General features: G+C 36.3%; 1 protein-coding gene across 3 annotated transcripts in view; it reads right to left on the bottom strand.

Moving 5' to 3' along the window:
* LOC110624885 (callose synthase 1) overlaps positions 1 to 15600 on the bottom strand; it is a 32986-nt gene extending 17386 nt beyond the window's left edge. The window contains exons 1-18 of one of the 3 annotated variants that reach the window (XM_021770307.2): positions 15348 to 15600; positions 14449 to 14677; positions 13869 to 13969; positions 13414 to 13535; positions 13237 to 13324; positions 12994 to 13104; positions 12788 to 12904; positions 12615 to 12707; positions 12429 to 12520; positions 12060 to 12186; positions 10839 to 10976; positions 10110 to 10186; positions 9936 to 10029; positions 8385 to 8507; positions 8144 to 8261; positions 6911 to 7245; positions 6779 to 6831; positions 6620 to 6680 (exon numbers count right to left, since the gene is read on the bottom strand). In XM_021770307.2, the coding sequence (XP_021625999.1) occupies positions 6620 to 6680; positions 6779 to 6831; positions 6911 to 7245; positions 8144 to 8261; positions 8385 to 8507; positions 9936 to 10029; positions 10110 to 10186; positions 10839 to 10976; positions 12060 to 12186; positions 12429 to 12520; positions 12615 to 12707; positions 12788 to 12904; positions 12994 to 13104; positions 13237 to 13324; positions 13414 to 13535; positions 13869 to 13969; positions 14449 to 14635 (2037 nt within the window). In that variant the 5' untranslated portion in view covers positions 14636 to 14677; positions 15348 to 15600. Of the gene's footprint in view, positions 1 to 6619; positions 6681 to 6778; positions 6832 to 6910; positions 7246 to 8143; positions 8262 to 8384; positions 8508 to 9935; positions 10030 to 10109; positions 10187 to 10838; positions 10977 to 11843; positions 11885 to 12059; positions 12187 to 12428; positions 12521 to 12614; positions 12708 to 12787; positions 12905 to 12993; positions 13105 to 13236; positions 13330 to 13413; positions 13536 to 13868; positions 13970 to 14448; positions 14678 to 15347 lie in introns of those variants that run through there. The other 2 variants (XM_043961228.1, XM_043961229.1) reach the window with 2 other exon arrangements.
* Between the last annotated feature and the right edge of the window lie 8454 nt (positions 15601 to 24054).

Genomic DNA, 24054 nt, shown 5'->3' on the forward strand with positions numbered 1-24054 from the left:
AAGGCATCTTCTTATCTCAAAGAAAATATGTTCTTGATTTGTTGGCAGAAACAGGAAAATTGGGTGTTAAGCCTTGTAGTGCCCCAATGACTCCTAACCTTCAACTTACCACAGAAGACAGTGAGCCATTTGCAGATCCTGAAAGGTATAGAAAATTAGTTGGCAAGCTGAATTATTTGACGGTGACTCGTCCTGATATTGCATATTCAGTGAGTGTGGTAAGTCAGTTTATGTCCTCTCCTACTGTTGCCCAATGGGATGCTCTGGGACAGATTCTTTGTTACCTTAAAAGGGCCCCAGGGCGAGGTCTATTCTATGGTAACCATGGGCACTCAAATATTGAATGCTTTGCTGATGCTGATTGGGCAGGCTCGAAAGTTGATAGGAGGTCAACTACTGAGTATTGTGTTTTTGTGGGAGGTAACTTGGTCTCATGGAAAAGTAAGAAGCAAAATGTGGTCTCCCGTTCTAGTGCAGAATCTGAATATCGAGCCATGGCACAAGCCGTTTGTGAAATCTTGTGGGTACGTCAACTATTGGAAGAAGTTGGGTTCACAAATTCGGTGCCTGCTAAGTTGTGGTGTGATAATCAAGCAGCTATCCACATTGCCTCCAATCCAGTATTTCACGAGAGGACTAAACATATCGAGATTGATTGTCATTTTGTTCGTGAAAAGGTCCAACAAAAGATAATATCAACAGGACATATCCGAACTGGAGAACAATTAGGAGATATTTTCACTAAAGCTCTAAATGGGACTCGAGTTGATTATATATGTAACAAGTTAGGCATGATTAATATTTATGATCCAACTTGAGGGGGAGTGTTATAAGTTATAGAAAGTAAATATGTTAATATAGGAAGTAAATATTGATAGATGGGTCAGTTGCTTAATCTTAGGGATTGTATAATCATAGGCTTGATTTTCCTTCCTATTTAGATACCGTCTCTCATGTATAAATAGGTTGTAATCTCTATTGTGGAAAATAACAAATATTATCTTTCTACATCTTCTATGTCTACAACACTGTTAGAATCGCAGATGGTCCTTCCGCTCCTATCTCTGAAACTGGTTCTATTGTTTGTACTCCAAATATCAAGCTATCCTCTGCTCTTCATTCATGTTCCTTATTTCCCCTGTTAATATTTTATCTGTCAATTAGTGCTCTCATCAAAAAACTTAACTGTAAAATTGAATTTTTTCTTGACTATTATGTTATTCAGGACCTTCAAACTGGAAAGAGGATTGGCAACAGTAGACTGCATGATGGCTTATATATGTTGAAAGAGAATCTGAGTTTGAATTCACCTCGGGCTCTTTTTGGAAGAAATCAGGATGTCAGCCAGAAATCATACAGTGATATCGACGATTAAGACACCCATCCTTCTTTGTTCTTCTTTGTTTTAGATAAGCTTTTATCCTGATTTATTTTCCAAAGCTTAGTGTGTTTCTTTAGTTTGTGATGTTTGTACTCAATTTGATGCTGAGATAAAAGTTTTGAGAACTGATAATAGTACAGAATACATAGATGGACGTTGTTACGCTTATCTAGAATCTAATGGAATACTACATTAAACTATTTATCCTTACACTAGTGACCAAAATAGTGTTGTTGAAAGGAAAATTAAGCACCTATTAGAAGTAGTCAGATCTCTCCTTTTCCCTATGAATCATCCAAAAACCTATTAGAGAGATGCAATCTTAGCCACAAGTTATTTCACTAATAGAATGCCTCTCAAAGCTCTTGCCTTTAAAAGCCCTTTAGAGGTGTTGCAAAGAAAAAATACTAATACTGTTCAACCGAAGGTATTTGAATGCACGTATTTTGTTCATGCTCTTAAATATGTGTTTGTTGAGTACTCTCCCACATAGAAGGTTAGAAACGTTACCACCCTCTATCTAGAAAATATTTTGTTAGTATAGATATTACATTTAGAGAGACTAAACCTTACTTCAGTACTACCCCATCACCTCTTCAGGGAGAGGACAATGAGAAAGAAGAGATGATTCCTAGTTCTATAACTCTAGAACTTTTACTCTAGAGAAAGACTACTATACAAGTGGAGACTTTTAGTGATCAGGAGACAACTATACAAGGGAGACTATTGGTGATCAAATTGAGCATTTGGATAAACCAGATTTAAGGAGATACTCAAGAAGAGACAAAACAGAAACATAAAAAGTTGTTGTGTAGCCCACTCACTGCCATGAATCTTCCTCTTCTCCATCCGATGAGTCACCCCTAAACCTTGAGCCTATTAATGATCTAAATAAACCAATTGCTCAAAGAAGAGGAGTTAGGTCTTATACAAAGCAATCTATTTCTAACTTTCTCTTTTATGATTCTTTGCCTTCATTCTATAGAGCCTTTACCTTTACCTTATCTTATTTTCTCTATGTTTATCCCACGGGATTGGAATGAAACTCTCAAAAGATTCTAATTGGAAGGGAGGAATGATTGAAGAAATAAAAGTTTTGGCTAAAAATGAGACCTGGAAGTTGATGTCTCTTCTACCTGAAAAAAAAAAATCAGTTGGCTGCAAATGGATGTTCACTGTGAAACACAAAACAGATAAATCAATTGAAAAATTTAAGGCTAGACTAGTTGCCAAGGGATACACTCAAACCTATGGAGTGGATTACCAGGAGACATTTGCTCTTGTTACTAAAATGAATTCAATCAGAGTATTGCTATCTTGCGCTGTCAAGCTTGACTAGGAGCTACAGCAATTTGATGTAAAAAATGCATTTCTTCACGGAAACTTAGAGAAAGAAGTATATATAAAAATCCCTCCTGAATTTGCTGATAAAACACACAAGGAAAAGTATGCAGACTAAAGAAGACTTTTTATGGATTGAAACAGTCACCTAGAACTTGGTTTGATCGGTTCAGCAAAGCTATAATTTCTTTTAGCTATCAACAGAACAATGCCGACCATACCCTATTTATCAGACATTACAAAGGGTAAATTTACTATTTTCATAGTCTATGTTGATGACATAATAATGACAGAGAATGACACTAAAAAAATGACTCGGCTAAAAAAACTTTTGGCTCAGGATTTTGAAATTAAAAATCTAAAAAAACTGCAATATTTTTTAGAAATTGAGGTTGCAAGGTCAAAGAAGGGGATTTTTATTTCTCAGAGAAAATACATTCTGAATGTTTTAGAAGAAATTGGTATGCTAGGGTACAAACCAGCAGAAACTCACATAGAAAGTAATCACAAGCTACAAGCAGAGATTGATGAATCAATAGATATTGGCAGATATCAGAAGATGGTAGACAGACTGATTTATCTTTCGCATACTCGACCAGACATAACATATGCAGTCAGCTTAGTCAGTCAGTTTATGCATGATCTTCGTGAATCTCATATACAAACTGTTGTTCACATTTTTACTTGAAGTCTGCCCCTAGAAAAGGTATATTATTCTCTAAACACGAACATCTTCACATATATGCATTCACAGATACAGATTGGGCTGAATTCCTTGATGATAGAGGTTGACTAGTGGTTACTGTACACTTGTGGGAAGAAATCTTATCACTTGTGAGAGGAAATCTTGTCACTTGTGGAAGAAAACCTTGTCACTTATGGGAGAAAACCTTATCACTTGGAGAAACAAAAAGCAAAGTATTGTTGCTCGATCAAGTGCTGAGGCGGAATATAGAGCGATGGCACAAGGTGTTTGTGAACTTTTATAGTTGCAGAGATTGTAAGCTATACTGATGGCTGCTTTGTTGGATTATGAGGTATACTGATGGCAGCTTTGTTAACACAGTACAAGAGGAGTTTGTCCCTCTTCATTAAAGAGAATAAAGAGAAGTTAATAAATGGTGTAGCTAGCAGATGTGTTTACCAAAGGGCTTAGCAACAAAACCCATCACACCTTGATTTGCAAGTTGCGCATCTGTGATATCTATGCACCAATTTGAGAGGGAGTGTTGACCAATATAGAAGGTTCTTAATTAGGAGAATTCAAATCTGATGTGTTTACCAAAAGGCTTAGCAACAAAACTTATTTGATTTGCAGGTTGGGCATCTGTGATATCTATGCACCAACTTGAGGGAGAGTGTTAGATCAATATAGTGTTACGTAGCAGACTTGTAATTCCCTTTGAAACAGAGAAATAGGGAGAGAAAGAAATAGAAGTAGATTGGGTTGAGAAAAGAAATAGAAAGGGGAGAAGTAATAGAGAGAATTAGAGAAGAGGAGAGAGCAGAAATAGGGAGAAGGAGTTTTATCTTTAATTGCTAATGATCTTGGATATCCTTATCTTTACAAGTAAGTTCCTATTTATACTACTTTGGGTGCCACAACTACTTTCTACAATTACAACTGAATATAGAGACTAATCTAATACTTCTTTATTCCTTACTCATAACATTCCCCACCCCTTGAAATCATTCTTGTCCTCAAGAGTGAAAAAAATACTGAAAATTGAAATGAATTTCTGTGGCTTCTTTCCTCAGACTTGGTCAAAAGGATGTGAAAATCCCACGTAGCAGCTTTTGCTGGTCAGTAATCCCCTGAATTTAGAACCCAAATGTATGTTCACTTTCTGCACGTGCTTCAGCTGAAATGACCCATAAGGCTTGGCTGAAATGCTAATTTTTTTTTTTTTTTTTTTTTTTCCAAATTTCCCATGCTTGTTCCTTCAAGATCACAATAGAATTTGATGTCATACCCTTCTTCCTTTCTCTTCTTGCTATTTCCCATTTATCTTCCATAAGAATTCCAGGATGACAACAGCTGAACTCACCATTTAGGCTCCCAAAATACTGCCACGTGTTTCCAATACCCACACTTTTTGTAACACATTTATCTTTCTTTTTTTCAAGAACATGTCCAAAAATAAAAAATTCATTTTTGGAAATGATTTGTGCAAACACTTCAGATTCAACTAATAGTGTCCTCGTTTCAAACTCCAGTTGCCCGTCATCAGCATCTTTATCGTTGTTAATCTCACTTACATTAGGCATATCAACAGAAAGCTCCTGCTCCACCTCAATGGCCCTGTCTTTCTTATTCAAAATTTCACAAGAGACATCTTGTTCTTCACTAGGCTTTTCAAAAATTTGATTTCCATTGATCAAGACTGCAATCTTTTCTCGTCACTTGAATTGATTGCTCAAACCTTTCCATTTTCTGATCTAAATTTTCTAATTTTTGATATAAATTTTCTACTTTCTGAATCACTTTTTCGAATCTTTGTTCCGGCCATCTTCTATCTAGAACTTCTTGAACTTCTTTAGGAAATATTTGTGCCAAATATTGCACTTCCATGATCCAAGAATTTTAAGAAAGGGAGAACACGAAAAGAATGTGAATAAAGGAAAGAACGAAAATTTCAAGAATTCCAAGAAACAAGTTCTTGAAATGCTGGAAGTGAGGAATTAAAGAAAGGAAAAGATAAGAAACCAGAAAACAATAGAACAAGAATGAATTTGGTTCAAGAATTTAAGAAAGAAAGGGGTTCCAAAGGAAAGAAAGAAGCGCAGAAACAAGGTTTTGCCAAGAAGAAGAAGAAACAAAGCAATAACAGAAGGAAGGAAGTGGAAGAAATTTCTGCAAATGAGAGGATAGAAATTCTGGAAAAGAAAGAAGGAAAGAATAGAGGACAGAAGAAGAAAAATTCTGTCAAGAAGAAAGAAGAGAGAAGAAAGAACAGAAAGAAGAAAGAACAGTAAAGAAAGAAATTTTAGGAAGAAGAAAGAAGAATTAGAGGGAAGAAGCAGAATAGAAGAAGAAGGGAGGGAAAGAAGGAAGAAATCTCAGAAAAGGAGGAGGAAGGAGGAAGAAAATCTGAGAGGAGGAGAAGAAGAAGAATAGAGAAATAGTATAGGAAAGAACCTGGAATTTAGGCCTCTAAATCGTTGGCTCTGATACCACTTGTTACGTAGCAGACTTGTAATTCCCTTTGAAACAGAGAAATAGGGAGAGAAAGAAATAGAAGTAGATTGGGTTGAGAAAAGAAATAGAAAGGGGAGAAGTAATAGAGAGAATTAGAGAAGAGGAGAGAGCAGAAATAGGGAGAAGGAGTTTTATCTTTAATTGCTAATGATCTTGGATATCCTTATCTTTACAAGTAAGTTCCTATTTATACTACTTTGGGTGCCACAACTACTTTGGGTGCCACAACTACTTTCTACAATTACAACTGAATATAGAGACTAATCTAATACTTCTTTATTCCTTACTCATAACATATAGAAGGTTCTTAATCAGAAGGATTCAAATCTTTGAATCCTAAATAGGCTTAATTATCTTTGGAAACCTACTTAGACTTAATTATAGGGATTTTATTTTTATCGTAAATATTCTCATTGTGTATAAATACTCAAACCTTATAAAAATCAATTTAATTGGATAAAATAAAAATTTTCTCCAAAATTCTTCAGAGCATAATCAACATACAGCCATGTTTACTTCCAAATAAGATGAAATGCTCATTCTTAAATTGTAACCAAGTTTTTATGTTTCAGACGATAAACGCTGTGAGCATTTCATAACTAAAGTATGACAATTGATCACTGAAATCCAGACACTGCTTAATATACATAATGACAAAATTTATTATTTCTGATGAATGAAGTTGAACATAAACATACCTCTACATAATAACTGAATGCTAATTTTGACAAAATCAGGAGAACCCAAAACAAAGTGTACCTAGAGAATTGAAGTAGGAGATAAAAGTTAATGAGCAAGATGAGGAAATACTTTACTTAAGGCCACAAACACCCACAAACGCAAATCCTAAGTCTTACTTAAAAAGTGCAAGTGAGCTCTCATGCATTCCCCTTCCAACATAGAGACGAGGCTGTAAGACACCAGAGTTAGTAAGACTGCAACAGAAGTCACACAGAACAGGGTTATGATAAAAACAAGCTTTGGTATACCTGAGACCACCACATGATGAGCATTACAATTTTATAGTTTGACCGCTCAAGAAGCCGGCGAACCAATGGGAACAGAAATAACAATGAAGAAAGCATGTTTGGAGATAAGTAAATAAGGATAGCCAAAATGAACAAAGAAGGCGAACTTGGACTATTGCCAAACCATTTCTTAATGGTCTGTCCAAGTCCAGGAGGATTTTTCCAACTATAAGCATAAGTTACTGGTAGAAATATGACCCATGCTGCAGCTGAAAGGACCTTCAGAATATATCTCAGTTTGACATAAAATGGCATGGTCTGCCTAGCCTTCCAGCTCAGTATTACATCAATCACAGCTGCAAAAATTACAAGAGCATATTAATCAAATCACAACTTCTATAAAGGAGAAGATTGCCACATGAACCATAATCATGTGCAGTATGGTATATAGCACTTTGACTGATTGGAGAGTGTCTAAAAGATGTAAAAGTGGACAAAAAAATCTACAGTTTCAAGATATTTTATGAATTCAATGAACCTGGAGAAATACTATTAATGCGGTCCCTGTGGCTTATAAAAACAGCCAGAAGATTTTAAAAGCATAGGACCAACTGTACTAGCTTTATTTCTCACTTTTTCTTCCCCTTTCTAACCTCATTATCAATACATGGGCAGCAGAGAATTACATGTTTATGACTTCGCTAGATTTATCACAGATGGATTCATTATCTCACTCCAAACCAGCCACACTCCTAGCCTCACGTTAACAAATTTCCTGAGAATGATGCCAGAGAATGGACCTATTACTCAAAGTAAATGCTCATCTCCCAAAGTTGCTGAACCATTTTCCAGTAATGTCATATAAAATGGTCTTTCTAATCTTGCTATTAGTAAATTAATTATCATAGATAGCAACAATTCTGGCTTTTCATGTTCTCAAGGTGCAATTCCTGTTAGCAGAATATCAATAAAAAATTTCAAATCAGAGCAGTTTGGACAACTAAAAGAATTGAAATTTCATTAATGGCAGCCATGCTGAGACTAAGACTATAACTGAAAGAACCAAGGGAATGTCTTGTAGAGCATAATGGAATGTAGTAGCCATAATGAAAGAAAAATTCATTATAAGAATGAACAAAAAGTGCATTCTATTACATTCCTTGAGTGCCAGCATTCGTATGCTAAATGCATGAGACTATGGATATGCAAAAGAACTACACCAACACAGAACCTCGAGGATCAATCGTTATCTACCTTGTACAAAATTTAATATAGCAGAAGTTATGAATATGCTTAGAACTTTCTTGAAAACGTCACCCTCAAATATGGAGCTCAATTTGCCTGATCCATTCCAAGCAATGATGATCATCGCCTTAATTGGACAGCACATGCCAACATAAGTCATGATGTTGAAAACACAATATCTCAGTGAACAAGCAGAAGGGGAAAAAAAAAAAGAAAAAAGAAAAACACATATACAGAAAGTTAGCTTTACCTGTAAACACAAAATGAAAAAGCTCCACATTCTATCAAAACTTCGGAAAACATGCCAAAATGATCGTATTTCTACGAAATTAACTTTGCCAGTCCATCTATCACCAATAACCCATTTCTTGTCCTGAATGTATTATGAATGGCAGATATCCATCAAAAGAAATGAAAATTCAAAAACCAAAATGTGGCTGCAACACAATAATAATCATTATATTCCAATTTTCAAGTTTCAACAGCTAAGTTACAAGTTCGCTGCCTTGCAAAGTTCATCAGAATGAACTCCACTTCAATGTGTCAGGACAGCGACAAGGATATGAAAAAAAAAAGGGTCAAATATATCTAAGAAAGGCATTGAATATATCTACACTAAACTATATTTTCATCTGTATCCACAAATACATTTGTAAATGTGTGCCTGCAGACATTTAAACACTACTACTTTCATCATTTTCTTCCACATACTTATTTTGCTCTTCTTAAAAGCTACGCTTTCAACTAGTACAAGGTACCACGACTTCTGATGCAAGGAATGATAAAAGATTGGAAATCTAATCTTATTAATGCCTTGTCATTCCTTACTGATGTAACCTCCCACCTATGCCCTAGCTCTCCTAAAGAAAGAACATATTTGACAAAGCCAAGTTCGCACCTTCGTTTATCAACTCAAATAGCCCAAACCCTTACAAAGTTTTTAAGTTCTTATCAAATTTTGAATATAGTTTTATACTATTTTACCCTAAGTTCATAAAACTAAAATGCCATTCAAGATTGAAGCAAAGCTAGTTCAAGTTTATTCAAACTACACTTCAAGTTTGGACTCGAGATCATTCAAATTCATTACAAATATATGATTGCGGTTCTCAAATGCAAACCAAGACTCCTAGCAAATGGTTACAAATACCCAAGTACCATTTTTATTCACAAGAGATAATGAGGTTTTATGCTACCAACTTTCAAGTAAAAGATTGATGCAAACAATCAAGACATCATTATATGGTTAATTTACTAGGGGAAAGATGATTCCAAACATGATTGTCGACTTAAGAAAATTTTATGTAAGTGAATCAAGTCTAACTTATAGTAAAGTTATAAATTGAAATTAAAAAATAAAAAAAGAGATTAGTGACTGATGAGAAAGCTAAACAAATGAAGTACATGCCCTATAATTGTTAACCTTATTTCAGGACCAATTCCAAGTTTGAACTTGAGCTCATTATATTCATCCCAAATATATGATTGTTGTTCTCAAATACAAAGCAAAGCAAATGGCTATGAATAGCCCAAGAAGTGTTAATCCATTTTCTTGTTTTTATTTGCAAGAGAGAATTAGATTATTACACTAAATTTTGTGTAAAAGATTGATGTGAACAATCAAGACATCATTATATAGCTAATTTACTGGGTGAAAGAGGACGTCGAACAAGATTGTTTACACAGACATTTTGCTTAAGTGAATCAAATCTAGCTTATTATGAAGTTATAAATGGGAAAATTATTTTACTAAGGCGAGAGGCAAACAAATGAAATACAAGCCCAACAATTGTAAAACAACCTCATCTTTATCAAATGGAAGCTCTCTTGGTGGAGGGCAAAAGAAACTGGCATCCGCACGCATGGGCCAACCTAATCGAAAACAATCAACCGACCTATTTGACACCAATACAACAATTAACAATCTACAAGATTAACATAGGAAATGCTTAGCCAAAAAAGGAAAGTATTATACCAGAAGTACTCATTTAAATCATCATAGTTTCTCCATTGAGAATGCTTTGATCTTCCTCCTCTACTCTTTTTAGCTTCCTATAAAACAAAAAGTTGAATAAAAGCTATATCAAGAAGTAATATAACAACAGCTTCTATGGTTACTTTGTTTGAAATAAAATGGGATTACATTGTTTTAAAAAGTAATAAACTTCAGGAACTTTTTATATTTTATCTCAATTTTTTCATAAAACAAATATTTATTTTTTGTAAAGTAATCGTTTTATAGAAAAAACATATTAGATTAATAAAAAAATAGAACTATTTTAATTTATATATATAGTTTTTTTGTAATTTTATTTAAAAATTTTAACTTCATAGTACTAAAAATAATTCAAACTTCGCAGAAATTATATGTTCTATATCAAATTTCTATAAAATAGGAATTTTATATTTTCTTTTAAAAATAAAACATCATAGTGTGTGTGTGTGTGTGCGCGTGTGTTTTACCATATTAACTTACAAAAACATTATATTTATATTTTCAAAACATTGTTATTTTTTGTTAATCTAATATATTTTTGTAAATTGAATACTTCACAAAAAATAAATATCACTTAATGTAAATTTATAACATGAAATATAAACATCTTTTAAGAATGTAATTTTACTATGTCTTAAACAAAGTAGACCACAAAAACTAAAAAAAAAAAATTGATATTCAATGTCAAGAAAACATTTAGGAGCGAACCTCTGCTATTGTGTCATATATTGGTTTCACCACTTTCCTTAAAAAAGCCTCATCTTCACCTCCGTAGGCTGGTTTTATGTGTTCACCCGTCATTGGACTGACACTCCCAGCCAACATTCCATATAGCTCAAATGCCATCTATAACAGTTCAAGACCAAAAAGTAAAAAATAAAAATAAGTACAATAAACAGCTCAAACTCAAATAAAGCATCAAAGCAATGAGATGCCAAATATTGAAAATGCAAACGTAGTAGCAATTAACAATGCTACTCAAGAGATAGTGTCGCTTCTCCATATTAATTCGTGAAAAGTAGATATGTATATCGTGGTTCAATCCACTTGTTGCATACATTGCTTATTAACTTGTATTATGAACATAACTATGTCCATGAACTCTCTCATCGCAACATGTGAACACACATTAAACATTTTATCCTAGCACCTTCCTTATGACTTGTGCTCTCAAGAAAAAGCTGAAGAAGGCATGGTTTTTAAATATTTTAGATCTCCCTCTTAGATCATCTTCTCTGTTGTCTATGCAACCCTTGCAAATTCATATGACTTGACAGTTGGCATCTGATAATCTCACAAGTACAAGAAATGATTGAATTTTCTTTTTCTTTCTCCTTTTTTTTTTTGTAACAATCCTTCTGCTATCTCTAAAGGAAACCCACATAAATCTGGGATAAAATTGGTATTTTAGTCAAAAGCATCATTCAAGATGTATTGACTATCTATCTTGATAAAGTCATCCATGGATAAGCTTTACACCTTCACAATCAAGTGAAATGTCTATCCTTGAATCAATTTTTTTCCTTTTGTATTAATGTGATTAGGATTTTAAAAATGTTATAATATAATATTTAAAACAATGCAGTCTTTTTATTGTAGTTGTTTAGGTACTTGAGTTTTATTTTAGGATACCCACACAGAGAAATTTCCTTCCTTTCTTTAATTAAAATTTGGTTACACCGTAATACTTGAAACTGCTTTCACAAATTTTACCTCGTGATAATGCTGTATCAACTATGTTTTTGAATAAAATCCTACATAGGAAATATTGAAAAGGACATTATTAAATTTAAAAAAGTGAATTAAACCTGAGATGAAATGTTTCTGCAAGATTTGAAATAAGGAAAGAAGAAACAGTTTTCATGTGAAGAGATTATGAAATTTAACTAAATTTAACTATGTCATAGACAGTTGAAGCTTAATGCATACGTGATGATAGATATAGCAAAGGCATTCCGGCATGAATCTCAAGTTTGCTGCTTCTCCCCATATAAGAAGATATAGACCCATATATAGTAATTTTCTTTGCTGCACTTCCTGTTGAATGGTTGGCAACCTGTCACCAGTTCAATAGACAGTCACTGATTATGACAACACTAGGAACAGGAGAGAGAGAGAGAGAGAGAGAGGAACAAAGCACAAATAATGTGAGTAAGATACGCCGAGTTCTTAATTGAAAAAAAAAGACGAAAGCTACACATTATAGATGGGTATAAGAAGATCGAGTTACCCATTCAGCACCACGACAAAATAAAGATGTCACAATAAAATACTATATGTGAAGGTCAGAAGTCTCACCAAAGGCTACTTTTGCGCCCCAGATACTTGCACCATCTTTTGTAGTTTTTAAACAGTTTCTTCATCACATCGGTTAAAGCACGGTCATCCAACTAGACAGGGAACATTGTATCACACATGAGCACTAACCCCAAACAAAGTAAATATATAAGCACAAGTAACATGAGAAAGAAAAAGTAAAAAAACCTTCGGTTGCTGATCAGTTTTTGGAAATTGTCGTATGTGCACATTTGCAAGCAACAGAATCAAATGTTCCCTCTGATTTGCTACATTATCCTTCTGCACACACAAATTTTAAATAACCAGATACATACAAAAGATTTAACAAGAAACGGATTGCATGTCAATGATTTAGTCACCTGAAAACCAAACATAGCTTGAAGCCAGTCCAGAATGTCTTCATTTACACTCTTATTGTGGCCCTTTGGCCAGGGCAGACCCCTGGTGTTTCGAAGTGCAGAAACAGTTGCTCGAATCTGCAAGTTACAAAAGCAACTAAGGTATTTCATTAGTATGCTAAAAGGCAAAAAAAAAAATCATATTTTACTGGAAATAGGACTTGTACCTCAGGATATCTCATGATAGCTTGATTTTGACTATCAGGATCAAGAGGAAGAATATTGTAAGGTACATATATCTTTGTCTTTTCTTCAACCTTTGTGTGAGCTTCTAGAATCTATACAAAAAAGAAAGAAACATCACTTGTATCCAACAGATGCATTTCTAGATGCCTAACATCAGTACCAGATTCTTGATATGATGTGGACATAGAAATCAATTATTCATAAGGCAAAATGGTTAATCTAACCTCATCAGGCACAGCCTCTGTCTGGTTGACAGCCTTCAAAACCTCAAAAAGGACAGCAGCAGTTTGATATGCTTTTGTAAGTTGAGCACTGAACTAGGAACGTGAAACTTGAGATGAGATAATCAGATTGAACAAACAGCAAACCAATAAAAATTTATAAAGTCAAAGTAAGCTTACCGATCAGCTTTATCAGCTGCATTCTGTAAAGCTTGAATGTACTTTTGATAGTAATCCCGGTAAAATTTTTGCATTTCTCGAGCATCACTCATTTTCCTTCCTTGCATTGTAATTTCATTTTCCTGGAAATATCAAAATGATTAACAGTGTCTCATGTAACTCAAAATAAATCCTTCAGGGAAAAGAGGGAAATGTTAGTTGAACATATATGATCTATTTTCGGAAGGCAAACAAAGAGAGCTTAAAATGAATCAGAAGCAATTCATGGCATTCACGTATGGGAATAAAGACATCCATTTCAGGATAGGAAAACTATTGACGGAGTATTCTCCATAGCTCCACCAGAGATTTCTCATCCTTAGAGGATATCATTGTACCAAGTCACTCTCTCAAAAGATAAGACTGCATATAGTCAATAAAAAATGATATTTTGAGTGCATGAAATGAGGGCTTACCCTTTCCAGACGTTGTAAAAGTGCAGTTTTGAATTGGCGAACACCACGCCCACTAGATGTGGGATCCAATCTGTGAGCTTTCTCAAAGGCATAGAACCGACCTACGTCCAACATTCAAATTGTAAATAACTGGAGTCCAGATATGAATTAGAGTGCAAATAGAATGACGCTGCATTTACAGAGACATTATTATTTGTAAGTAAAATTGCTATAAACAAGCCATCTCATTTTACAGTGACAAATCCCAAAGTACACATTGAGAATAGATGAAAATTCAAAAGATCATCTTGACTATTCTTCAATCAATACTAGACAGCATATAAGATAGTGGATTCTTCTTATCTTTGTCTCCAGAGGAGGGTGTTGGAGACGGAAACTCTGAAGGAACTTGTTACCTCCACTTACAACTTTCCCCCCTTATAGAAATTTCTTTTCATAAATAGACATAGAGAAGCTTTTTACTCTTCAATCAACGTTAAAATAAGTCTACTGATATCCAGAGCAAGTTATAAAGCAAAATAAATACAAGTTATAAAGCAAAATAAATACTAATAAAAATACAAATAAAAGAGCAGCTTACAGAGATAAGCAACTCTAGGGTTGCTAGCCTCCACTTGGTTAGCCACACGGAGAATTGGAGCAATCTCCACCAGTGAAGAAGGCACCACCTCACTGTCCAACATGGACTCACCCAGATTACCAGCTGTCTGGGTCCGCTGAATCCGCCTTAATGGCGGTGGTTGATCGGAACCCCTTCTACTTGACATGTTTAATTCTACCAGTGATCAATTTAAGTCCTACTTGTTTGCCTGCAATGAACCATGAAACAAAAACAAGGTAAAAAGCAATACATAAATAAATAAAGAGAATAACCCTTTCCCCTTCCCCAAACCCACAAAACCACCAAGTTGACTTCGGCACTCTGTTTCATTGCAGAGATATTATATCACATGAAAGAATTAAAATCAAAGTTTTAAGACAACATTGAAACCACCACAAGCAGTTTGCTTGCTTTCTTTTTTCTTTTCATACCTTTGGTCAGCAAGAGAACAGAGACAAAGAATCCAAATTATTCCAGGAGAAGTAATATAGAAGAGTAAACGAGAACAATAATGAAACAACAAGAGAAAACAATTCCCATGATCTCAAAACTCATCCTTTTCTAGAAGGAAACACAAAAATTCATCAAACTCATCCTTGGCAGAACGCTGACACTGTTTAATCGCTGATAAAATCTAAACCAATCCAGAAAGAAGAAATCAAGACACTAGAAGTAACTTTCCAAGTCTAGATAAGTAAGCATATTATAAGCTCAGTTGGGAATTATTTTTTGGGATTCTGGGTTATCAAATTTGCAAACTTTTTTTTTTAACCTTCCAAGCTTTTCTAAACAATCCAGCAGAGAAAGCCAGAAATTCCATAGGAACTGATTAAAGAGGAGAAAGAAAAACAGAGGAATCCAAAGCAAGTACAGATTACCAGGGAAAAATAAAAAATTTCCACTTTCAAGAACAATCTCAAGCTATCCCCGGCATGATCAACCCAGAAACTTCATGTTCAAAAGCTGACTGCTTTATGGAACAGAACGAAAGAGAGATAGAGAGGAAGTTTCAGAATTCTCTACAGTGTATATGCACATAAAAGAAGTAGATAGAAACATGCACAGGGCATTGGTTAGAGAGAGCGGTTATGTCATAGGTGGCAACTGGGATGGAGAAAAGAGGGTGGAAAATGGCAATACAATTAGAAAGTGGAGAAGAAAGCAACGGCGGCAAGGCTGTCACTATAGTCTACAGTACATGCACTCTTTGGTGTATGCAATGAGAAGCTGCCACCTCTCTACTTTGATGTCCTCTCTGGCTACGGCTTCAGCCTGATTTAGATAAATAATAAAGAAAGACAAAGACTTGTAACAAAAATAATATACATAAATCAGTGAATTATTCATCCATTTCTTGCAAGTTTTGGTATGCCAATGGCAATAAAGCTTGGACTTTTTGAGGTTTCTTGGTGTGCTCGAGTACACAAGATTAGTGCTCCAATGGGAGGCTATTCTTGTGCTCTTCTGGGTTCTGGCCAAGCTTGGACATTTGGAAGTCGTTGGACTCCGTTCCGCCATCTGTTTCCTTGAATTCTGTGCAAGAGTAGTGTTTCTTTTAATAGCATTGGTAAAAATTTACCCTCAAGAAAATGAAGGAAGGTTAAAACTAATTGTTTTATTGAGTATTCCCTGCTTTACTTGAGACATCAAGATGCCCATTTAGTGTGCGTATAAACCAATACCCAGTGGTCAAGGAAATCTTTCATAAATGTTGAACGTTAATTAAAAAAATTAAAATTATTCATTACTATTCATTCCTCATATTCATTTTCAGTGGTCCACATCCATAGAGAGAGTAACTTCTCAGCTTTTGGTGCTATCTTTCATTATTATTATCATTATTATTATTATTATTATTCAAAAAATATTTAAAAAAATATTTGGTGATTTTATTGATTATTTATTTTAAAATTTATAATTTTAAAATAATATATTAATAGCCAGCTATTAATAAATAGTCATAATTTTTAAATATTGTAAAAAATATTAATATAAAAATAATATCACAATATATTAATTTAATATAAATTTAACAAGATATTCTAAAATGAAAATAAATAAAATTATAAAAAAATTTATATTTTTTATTTTAATTAATAATTATATTTTACTCATTAAATCATATTTTTTAACCGCATTAAATAATTATTGATATTTGTTAATGACGCAATATCACATATATTATTTTATAATAAATTGAATTATAAATTTTAAAGTAAAAATTAGGAAAATTATAAATATTTTTTTATTTCATTCCCTCATTTGAATACCTATTAAAAAATATAAAAAATAATTTATATTTTTACTCATTTTTACCTCGGAATATAGACATACCTTCTATCAACTTCATGATCTATAATGCATCTCTTCTATCAACCTCATGTTAAACGCTTTCAAAGCTAAATAAGAAATACCGCTTCAAATGGTCCGAGATTATTACTATTAAATTTTTTTTTTTAAAAAAAAGTTACCATCACAAAAATAAAAAGGTGAATAGACATAATAATTGATATAACACAACAATCGCTCAAAATAAGTTATAAATTGTCATTGTAAAATAGTGTTATATAGCAAAAACTTGATAAGTCAATACACGGTCTCACTTGTAGAAAAGAAGACCTGGATAACGTAACACCCGATTATTCACCGAGACTCGCCCTCTCCTAGAGAAGCCAAATCGGACGAGTTTTCACACAAAATTACTATTAGCAAGTATAATCCAGCAAATTTCCGTTACGCCTATAATCACGGGATCACTGATCAATTAGCCAGCGAAATCTCCTATCAATTAGCCGACACAAACTGGATCTGCAGAAAATACTATAATTAATTTCACATTCTTATAATATAAAAGCTAGTGATCATAGAGACAAATATACGTAATTCTTACATAACTACTCTTAAATTCTAAGTAATTTCTTACACTCGTCTTATTCTCCAATTTATTAACTTAAGCATCAAAGTGGCTACCGTAGGTGCCAACCACCTCACATTCTCTTTTTTGCAGGCTTAACCAATCACAACGCAACTCTATTTTTCGGTTACAACATTTGATTTTATTGCCAGAAGATCCATTGAATTCTCTCTGTTCATTTGGATTAAAACTAGTCTTTGATTCTCTTTTCTCTTAAGAAGAGATATCTCTCCTTTTCTTGAAATGTCCGACAATTCACGAGCTGCTGATAAAATTGCTACTAATGAGGGTGCTATCATTTTTTTCACTCCCGGTATTGAACAAATACACCCCTTATGGTAAACGAAGCAGATCTCAACAATCTAAACAATGAGCAAATGCTTCAATCAAAAGGTTGTAGGTTACTCTCAAGCAATATAAAGCTCGGGAAGAGGCATCATTCATGGCTCTCAGGGGAAGGGAGGAAGCATCTGTGGACACTCCAAGGATTCAAATAGAGGCAGTCCAAAGGAAAGGCCAAGTTCGAAGAACAAGAGTCACCAGAAGATGCTCCAAAAGACATCGACTAGAAGCTAGTGAGGGCTGTTCAGAGATATCAGAAGGAGCAAGAGGAAGACTACAGCATGGACGATGCCTCACCCCTATCAGGAGAGATCTTAGCATAAACTTTTTCAATCAAGTTCAAGCTGCCAAGCTTGGGCAAATATGACAGGACAAAATATCCCAGAAGTCACTTGGCGATCTTTAGGACGACCATGTAGCTTCAGAATGTCAATAATTTTGTGTTATACCGAGTGTTTTCATCAACACTCACAAGTTTAGCTTAAAAATAGTACTAACATCTGAGTCCAGGTTTAATTTAGAATTTTACGTAATTAGCTATGTTATTGAAGTTCAGATTTATTACTTGTATACCTCCTAAAAAGCTCTCCTCTGACTTGTAAAAGATCCGCCAAGAAGAGAGCAAGTCTTTAAGGATATTTATCTCACGGTTTAATGCAGAAGTGATACAGGTGGAGGAATTAAAGCATGAGATAGTATGTGAAGCATTAAAGAAAGGAACATGTAATGTCAAATTCATGGATTCCCTAATCAAGAATCCAGCCGCTACGTACCAATAGCTAAAAGATAAATCATAGAAATACATCAGGTTGGATGATGAAGTTCAAGGGTTGAGAGAGGACAAAAGGACAAGTCAAAAGCAGAACTAAAAGGCAGAGAGCCGAGAATATGAAAAAGACTACAGAAGTTACCAGTCTCTCGAAGAAGGGATGACCAAAGTAAGTATAAGAATTATACTCCATTGAATGACTCACGAATATATATTCTAATGTGGATCAGAAAAAATGACAAGGAGATCAGGTGGCCTCCCAAGCTCAACCCTGAGAGAGTTGAAAGACAAGATAGGACCAAATACTATCGTTTTCATGAAGTTCACAGGCATACAACAGAGGAATGTCGACAATTGAAAGATGATTTTGAGAGGTTAATAAGGGACAACATCTTTGTAACGATCCGAAAATCGGACCGCTACCGGCGCTAGGATCCAGGTCGACTTAAGGCCGCCGGGACCCGTAGCAAGCCTAACATAAAACCTGTAAACCTGAATAATCCCATACATGATCAACGACGTGCATAAAAATTAAAACTTTTCTTTCCATTGAACATCAACCAAACTCAACCTGTGCATAACATAAACATAACTTTGATCCCTCTGTGGGATCTCATCTGTGCCCTCAATGGGTAACATACATCTGTTGAGTTGGTTTACATAAACATTAACAAAAACTCTAAGATCATGGATAAAAGGGATACAACAATCTATGGTCAAGCACATGCTAACATCCATACAACTCATTACATAGCTATACTGTACTTTTACATTACAATTTGATCATGTCCATTTCTATCTATTACATAAGCATGACTTCTTCACTCTATCCGAACTCCCGTACTATATCCCGTACCTGTAAGCCTGGGGGGGAAAAGGGAGAGGGGTGAGCTAAAAGCCCAGTGAGTAGAGCTAATAAAACACATTAACACTATGCTCAAATGGAATGCATCATAATACAAACAATTCACATAAGGGTTGGGTGAACTCGTCACCAATTAGTTCAAGTTAACTCTGTGCCAGGCCTGTAGAATGGGGTCCTGGACTTTCCTGTCAGAACATACATTACTTACCATTTTTCCAGGGCCTCCTCTGGCTCCTGGTCTTCAAGTCCCATAACTGTGCTAGACCATAGGATGAAATCCTGGTCTTTCCTTACTCTGTGCCAGGCCTGTAGACTGGGGCCTGGACTTGCTTACTCTGTGCCAGGCCTGTAGCATGGGGCCTGGTCTTCCTGTCTTGGACTAATTGGGTCATCCAACATTCACCCACAACAACAACAATTTATGCAATGCGGCATATTTGTGAAACTAATGCAATCATCCTATTGCATAATCATGATGCATGAAACATGATAAAGCATTTAATTTAAAAGATTAAGTTTTAGTTCCACTCACCTCTGGCTGACTCTGACAACACCGAAGCAGCTGAATTCACTGCTGGGGTCCTCGGTTCCTCGGGTCCGAACCTACACAGGTGGACTCAAATGAGGGACCAAACATACCTGAACATAACTATAAACTACTCCCCAAAAACCCCCTAAAACATCGTGAAAACATCACAGAAAATATGCATGAAATGGCTGAACAGGGCACTTTCGGCGGCACCTTCGGCGGCCGAAAGTCCTGGACAGAGACGAAACTCAGCTAGGTTCGGCGGCACCTTCGGCGGCCGAACCTTCCAGACAGATCCGAAAGTCCTCTTTCGGGGGCAAGCTTCGGCAGCCGAATGCTGCCTCCACAAGAGGGTTCGGCGGCCGAAACTCCCTTCGGCGGCCGAACCTGGTTTCTGCCAGAAAAGTACAGTATAGCTATGTAATGAGTTGTATGGATGTTAGCATGTGCTTGACCATAGATTGTTGTATCCCTTTTATCCATGATCTTAGAGTTTTTGTTAATGTTTATGTAAACCAACTCAACAGATGTATGTTACCCATTGAGGGCACAGATGAGATCCCACAGAGGGATCAAAGTTATGTTTATGTTATGCACAGGTTGAGTTTGGTTGATGTTCAATGGAAAGAAAAGTTTTAATTTTTATGCACGTCGTTGATCATGTATGGGATTATTCAGGTTTACAGGTTTTATGTTAGGCTTGCTACGGGTCCCGGCGGCCTTAAGTCGACCCGGATCCTAGCGCCGGTAGCGGTCCGATTTTCGGGTCGTTACAATCTTTCAAAAATTTGCCAGAAAGGATAGAGAATAGAAAAGGCCCGAACTCAATGTAACAACTCATGAAACTACCCCTAATCGAGGACTTGTAGGGGCTATTCATGTAATTGCAAAGGGACCCAACAAAGGAGAGAAAATAAATGAATCATAGGAAGTGTCCTGAGTGTTCAACAGAAGAGTCAAGTCATGTGTCTCTAATGTAGAAAACTTAGTCCTTAGAAGGACGGATGTAATAAGCAGGTCTGACAAGTTGGACAAAAATTAGAAAGAACCATTCAGAGTCTCGAAGGTTACTCGTATAGGGTCTTATAAGTTGGCCGAGTTAATTAGTGAGTCATTACCCACTCCTGAAATATTTGTAATTTGAGAAAATTTTAATAATAACAGTTAACGATGTATTTTTATATGTTGTGTTCTTTAGTGACAAAGAATATTGGAGTTGCCTTCTTCAAAAAGATTAAAGAGCACTCATAAAGGTCACAAGGTGAAAATCCATCAGGGCATAATCCGGGTGTTAATTCCGCTAAACAAGGCATCTTATACCAAGCCATAAGGTGGGAATCCATTATACCATAATCCGGGTGCTAGTCCCACTAAACAAGGCATCTTATGTCAGGCCACAAGGTGAAAATCCATCAAGCCATAATCTGGGTGTCAATCGTGCTAAAAAGGCATCATATACTAGGTCATAAGATGGGAATCCATCAAGCTATATTCTGAGTGTCAATTCCACTAAATAAGGCATCTTATGCCAAGCTACAAGGTAGAAATCCATCAAGCCATAATCCGGGTGTTAGTTCCGCTAACCGAGGCATCTTATGCTAGGCTACAAGGCGGATTCTGTCAGACCATAATCTAAATGTTAGACCCGCTAACCAAGGCATTTTATGCTAGGCCACAAGTCAGATTTTGCCAGGACATAATCCAGGTGTTAGACCTGCTAACCGAGGCATCTTATGTCAGGCAACAATCCAAGTGTTAGTCTCGCTAATCAAGGCATCTTATGTCAGGCCACAAGGCGGATTTTACCAAGCCAAAATCCGGATGTTAGCCCACCAATCAAGGCACCTTATGCCAGGCAATAATCCGGGTGCTAATCCCATATAAAATTTCTAAGGCAATTGATGCCCAGGCCACAAGGTGGGTGTTTTCCACGCCCTATGATCGGGTGCTAGCCTCACATTTATAATAAATCTGATAAGGTATCTCAGGCCACGAGGTAGGTTCCGCTAGGATATAATCCGGGTGCTAGTCCCATAAAAAATTTATAAAGCATTTGATGCCCAGGCCACAAGGCGGGTGTTTGCCATGCCCTATGATTGAGTGTTAGCCTTGCGTTTATAATAAATCTTGTAAGGTATCTCAAGCTCAAGGTAGGTATCCGCCAGGTCATATGTTTGGGTGATAACCTCACTGTTCAAAAATTTTCAATTTACTTATTTTATCGCCACCATTGTGGTCGAGTGTTAACCCCTTAGAAATCTTTTAAAGAAATAATCTAAGTCTTGTTGACGATGATTAGACGAGATTTATGGCCTAATACCGATCATACAAACTTTGCCAAAATAAAATGAAAAGATTTTTCTCATTCAAATAAAAAATGAGTATTATAGGATAGGAGGGACATCATCGATCACCTCCTCTCGAACTTCTATTATAGGTTCATCATTGGCTATTGCAGTAGAAGTCGGGTCAGGAGAGTTGTCTCGAATTATCCCTTCCTTGTCCTGACCATCCTCATCCTCCTCGTCTGGGAAGATGTTGTCGATCCAGCAGAAGTCCTCTTTAGGATATCGCCTAAGAAGCTCCTCCTTGACAAATTCTTGACCTTGTACGAGCATCTCCCACCCTGGGCCATAGTCTCTTAAAGTTCTGCTTCAAGCTCAGCCATTCTGGTAGGCCTCCTCAACCTAAGACTGCAGCTCCAGGACTTAGCGGTGAAGCAGGGCCACTTGATCCACGACACTCTTTTCCCGGTTCTCAAGGGTTAGCTTGGAAGCGTTGGCCCCACCTAGCTCATACTGGAGCTTGTCCACCAACTCTAAAGTCTCTTTCATGGTGCCTTCCACTTCATTAACCTGAGTCTTCAGCCTTGAGTATTCCTCTGCTAGAAGTCTTCTGTCCATCTCTTGAGTCCCGAACTCTCGCCTCAGGGCCTTGTTATACTCTTCGACCATATACACACAGAGGGTACTCTCCATTGCAGAATGCATGACTTTGTCAAAAAGCTCATTCATCTCAATTTCATTCAGGCGATGACGGTCCTCAGGCCTCAAAGCATTATTGGTTATCAGGACAGACAGGTAGAATTCTTTAAGAAGAGATGTCATACAGGTTAATGCCAGCGCCAAGTATTGGATGTTACAAGACTAAGAGGAATCGACCCCCACATTTGTGGGAATGGGCTCAAAAAGGACATGGACTGATGCAGAAGGCTCACAAATAGAGATTGTTGCAAAGGCACCCTTTAAAGAAGACTCAGGCAGAGAAGGGGCTAACTCTTCTATTGCAGGAAAGGGTGGATGAGGAGGAATAGCCTTGCCTTTGCAGGCAGCACGAGTCACCTCAGCAAACTTATTCTTTTTTTTTTCAGCCATATCTGCATAGAGCAAAAAAGTGAGTAAGGAAGTTTGAAGTTCAAAAAAGGCGAAAAGAAAAATACCCTGCTCGCTGGCTAGAGAGATGCTTTCCCTAAGACAGGAAAGGCTGGGCGGGTGAGGACCCCGAGCTTGGCTCGCCTAATGAAGGCTCTGCCAAGATAAGACAGTGTTCCTCACTGCCTTGGTGATGTCCATTTTCTAGGATGTGGCCATCGTCAAGAGAAAGTTTAAAGCCTCTTCCACATACCTCCGTAGTTGGACCCCATCCTTCTTCAGCTCCACCCACATGTTCCAACTCGTTCGAAGGCATCTAAAACCCTCGGACGTCTGGTGATGAAGGATAAGAAACTTGTTCTTCCATTGCTTTAGTGAAGAAGGTATCCAGTCAAATATTGTTTGGTATTTCCTCCCCCTGAAAAATAGAACTCCTCGTTTCTTTGAGTGCCCAGCTGATACAGCTGAGAGAAGAGGGTCACACTCAGCTCAATGTTGTTATTAAGACAAACAAAACAGAAGGCCACCAAGATTCTCTAGCTGTTGGGATGCAACTGGGCGACTGAAAGTTTATAGAATCAAAGGACCTTGGCGAAAAATGGGTCCATAGGGAATCAAAGACCCACCTTTAACTGCTCCTCGTAGATTATGATGGTATCCTCCGCAGGGATCTAGTCAACTGTGCAAAGGCTCAAGGAAAAAGTAACAACACAGAAGGTTTCTCTAGAAATACAATATTTATCATGAAGGCAATCTACATCTTGATTTGTTAGAATGGAAGGGATATCACTGATC

This window comes from Manihot esculenta, chromosome 10 (assembly GCF_001659605.2).
Source record: "Manihot esculenta cultivar AM560-2 chromosome 10, M.esculenta_v8, whole genome shotgun sequence".
Lineage (NCBI taxonomy): Eukaryota > Viridiplantae > Streptophyta > Magnoliopsida > Malpighiales > Euphorbiaceae > Manihot > Manihot esculenta.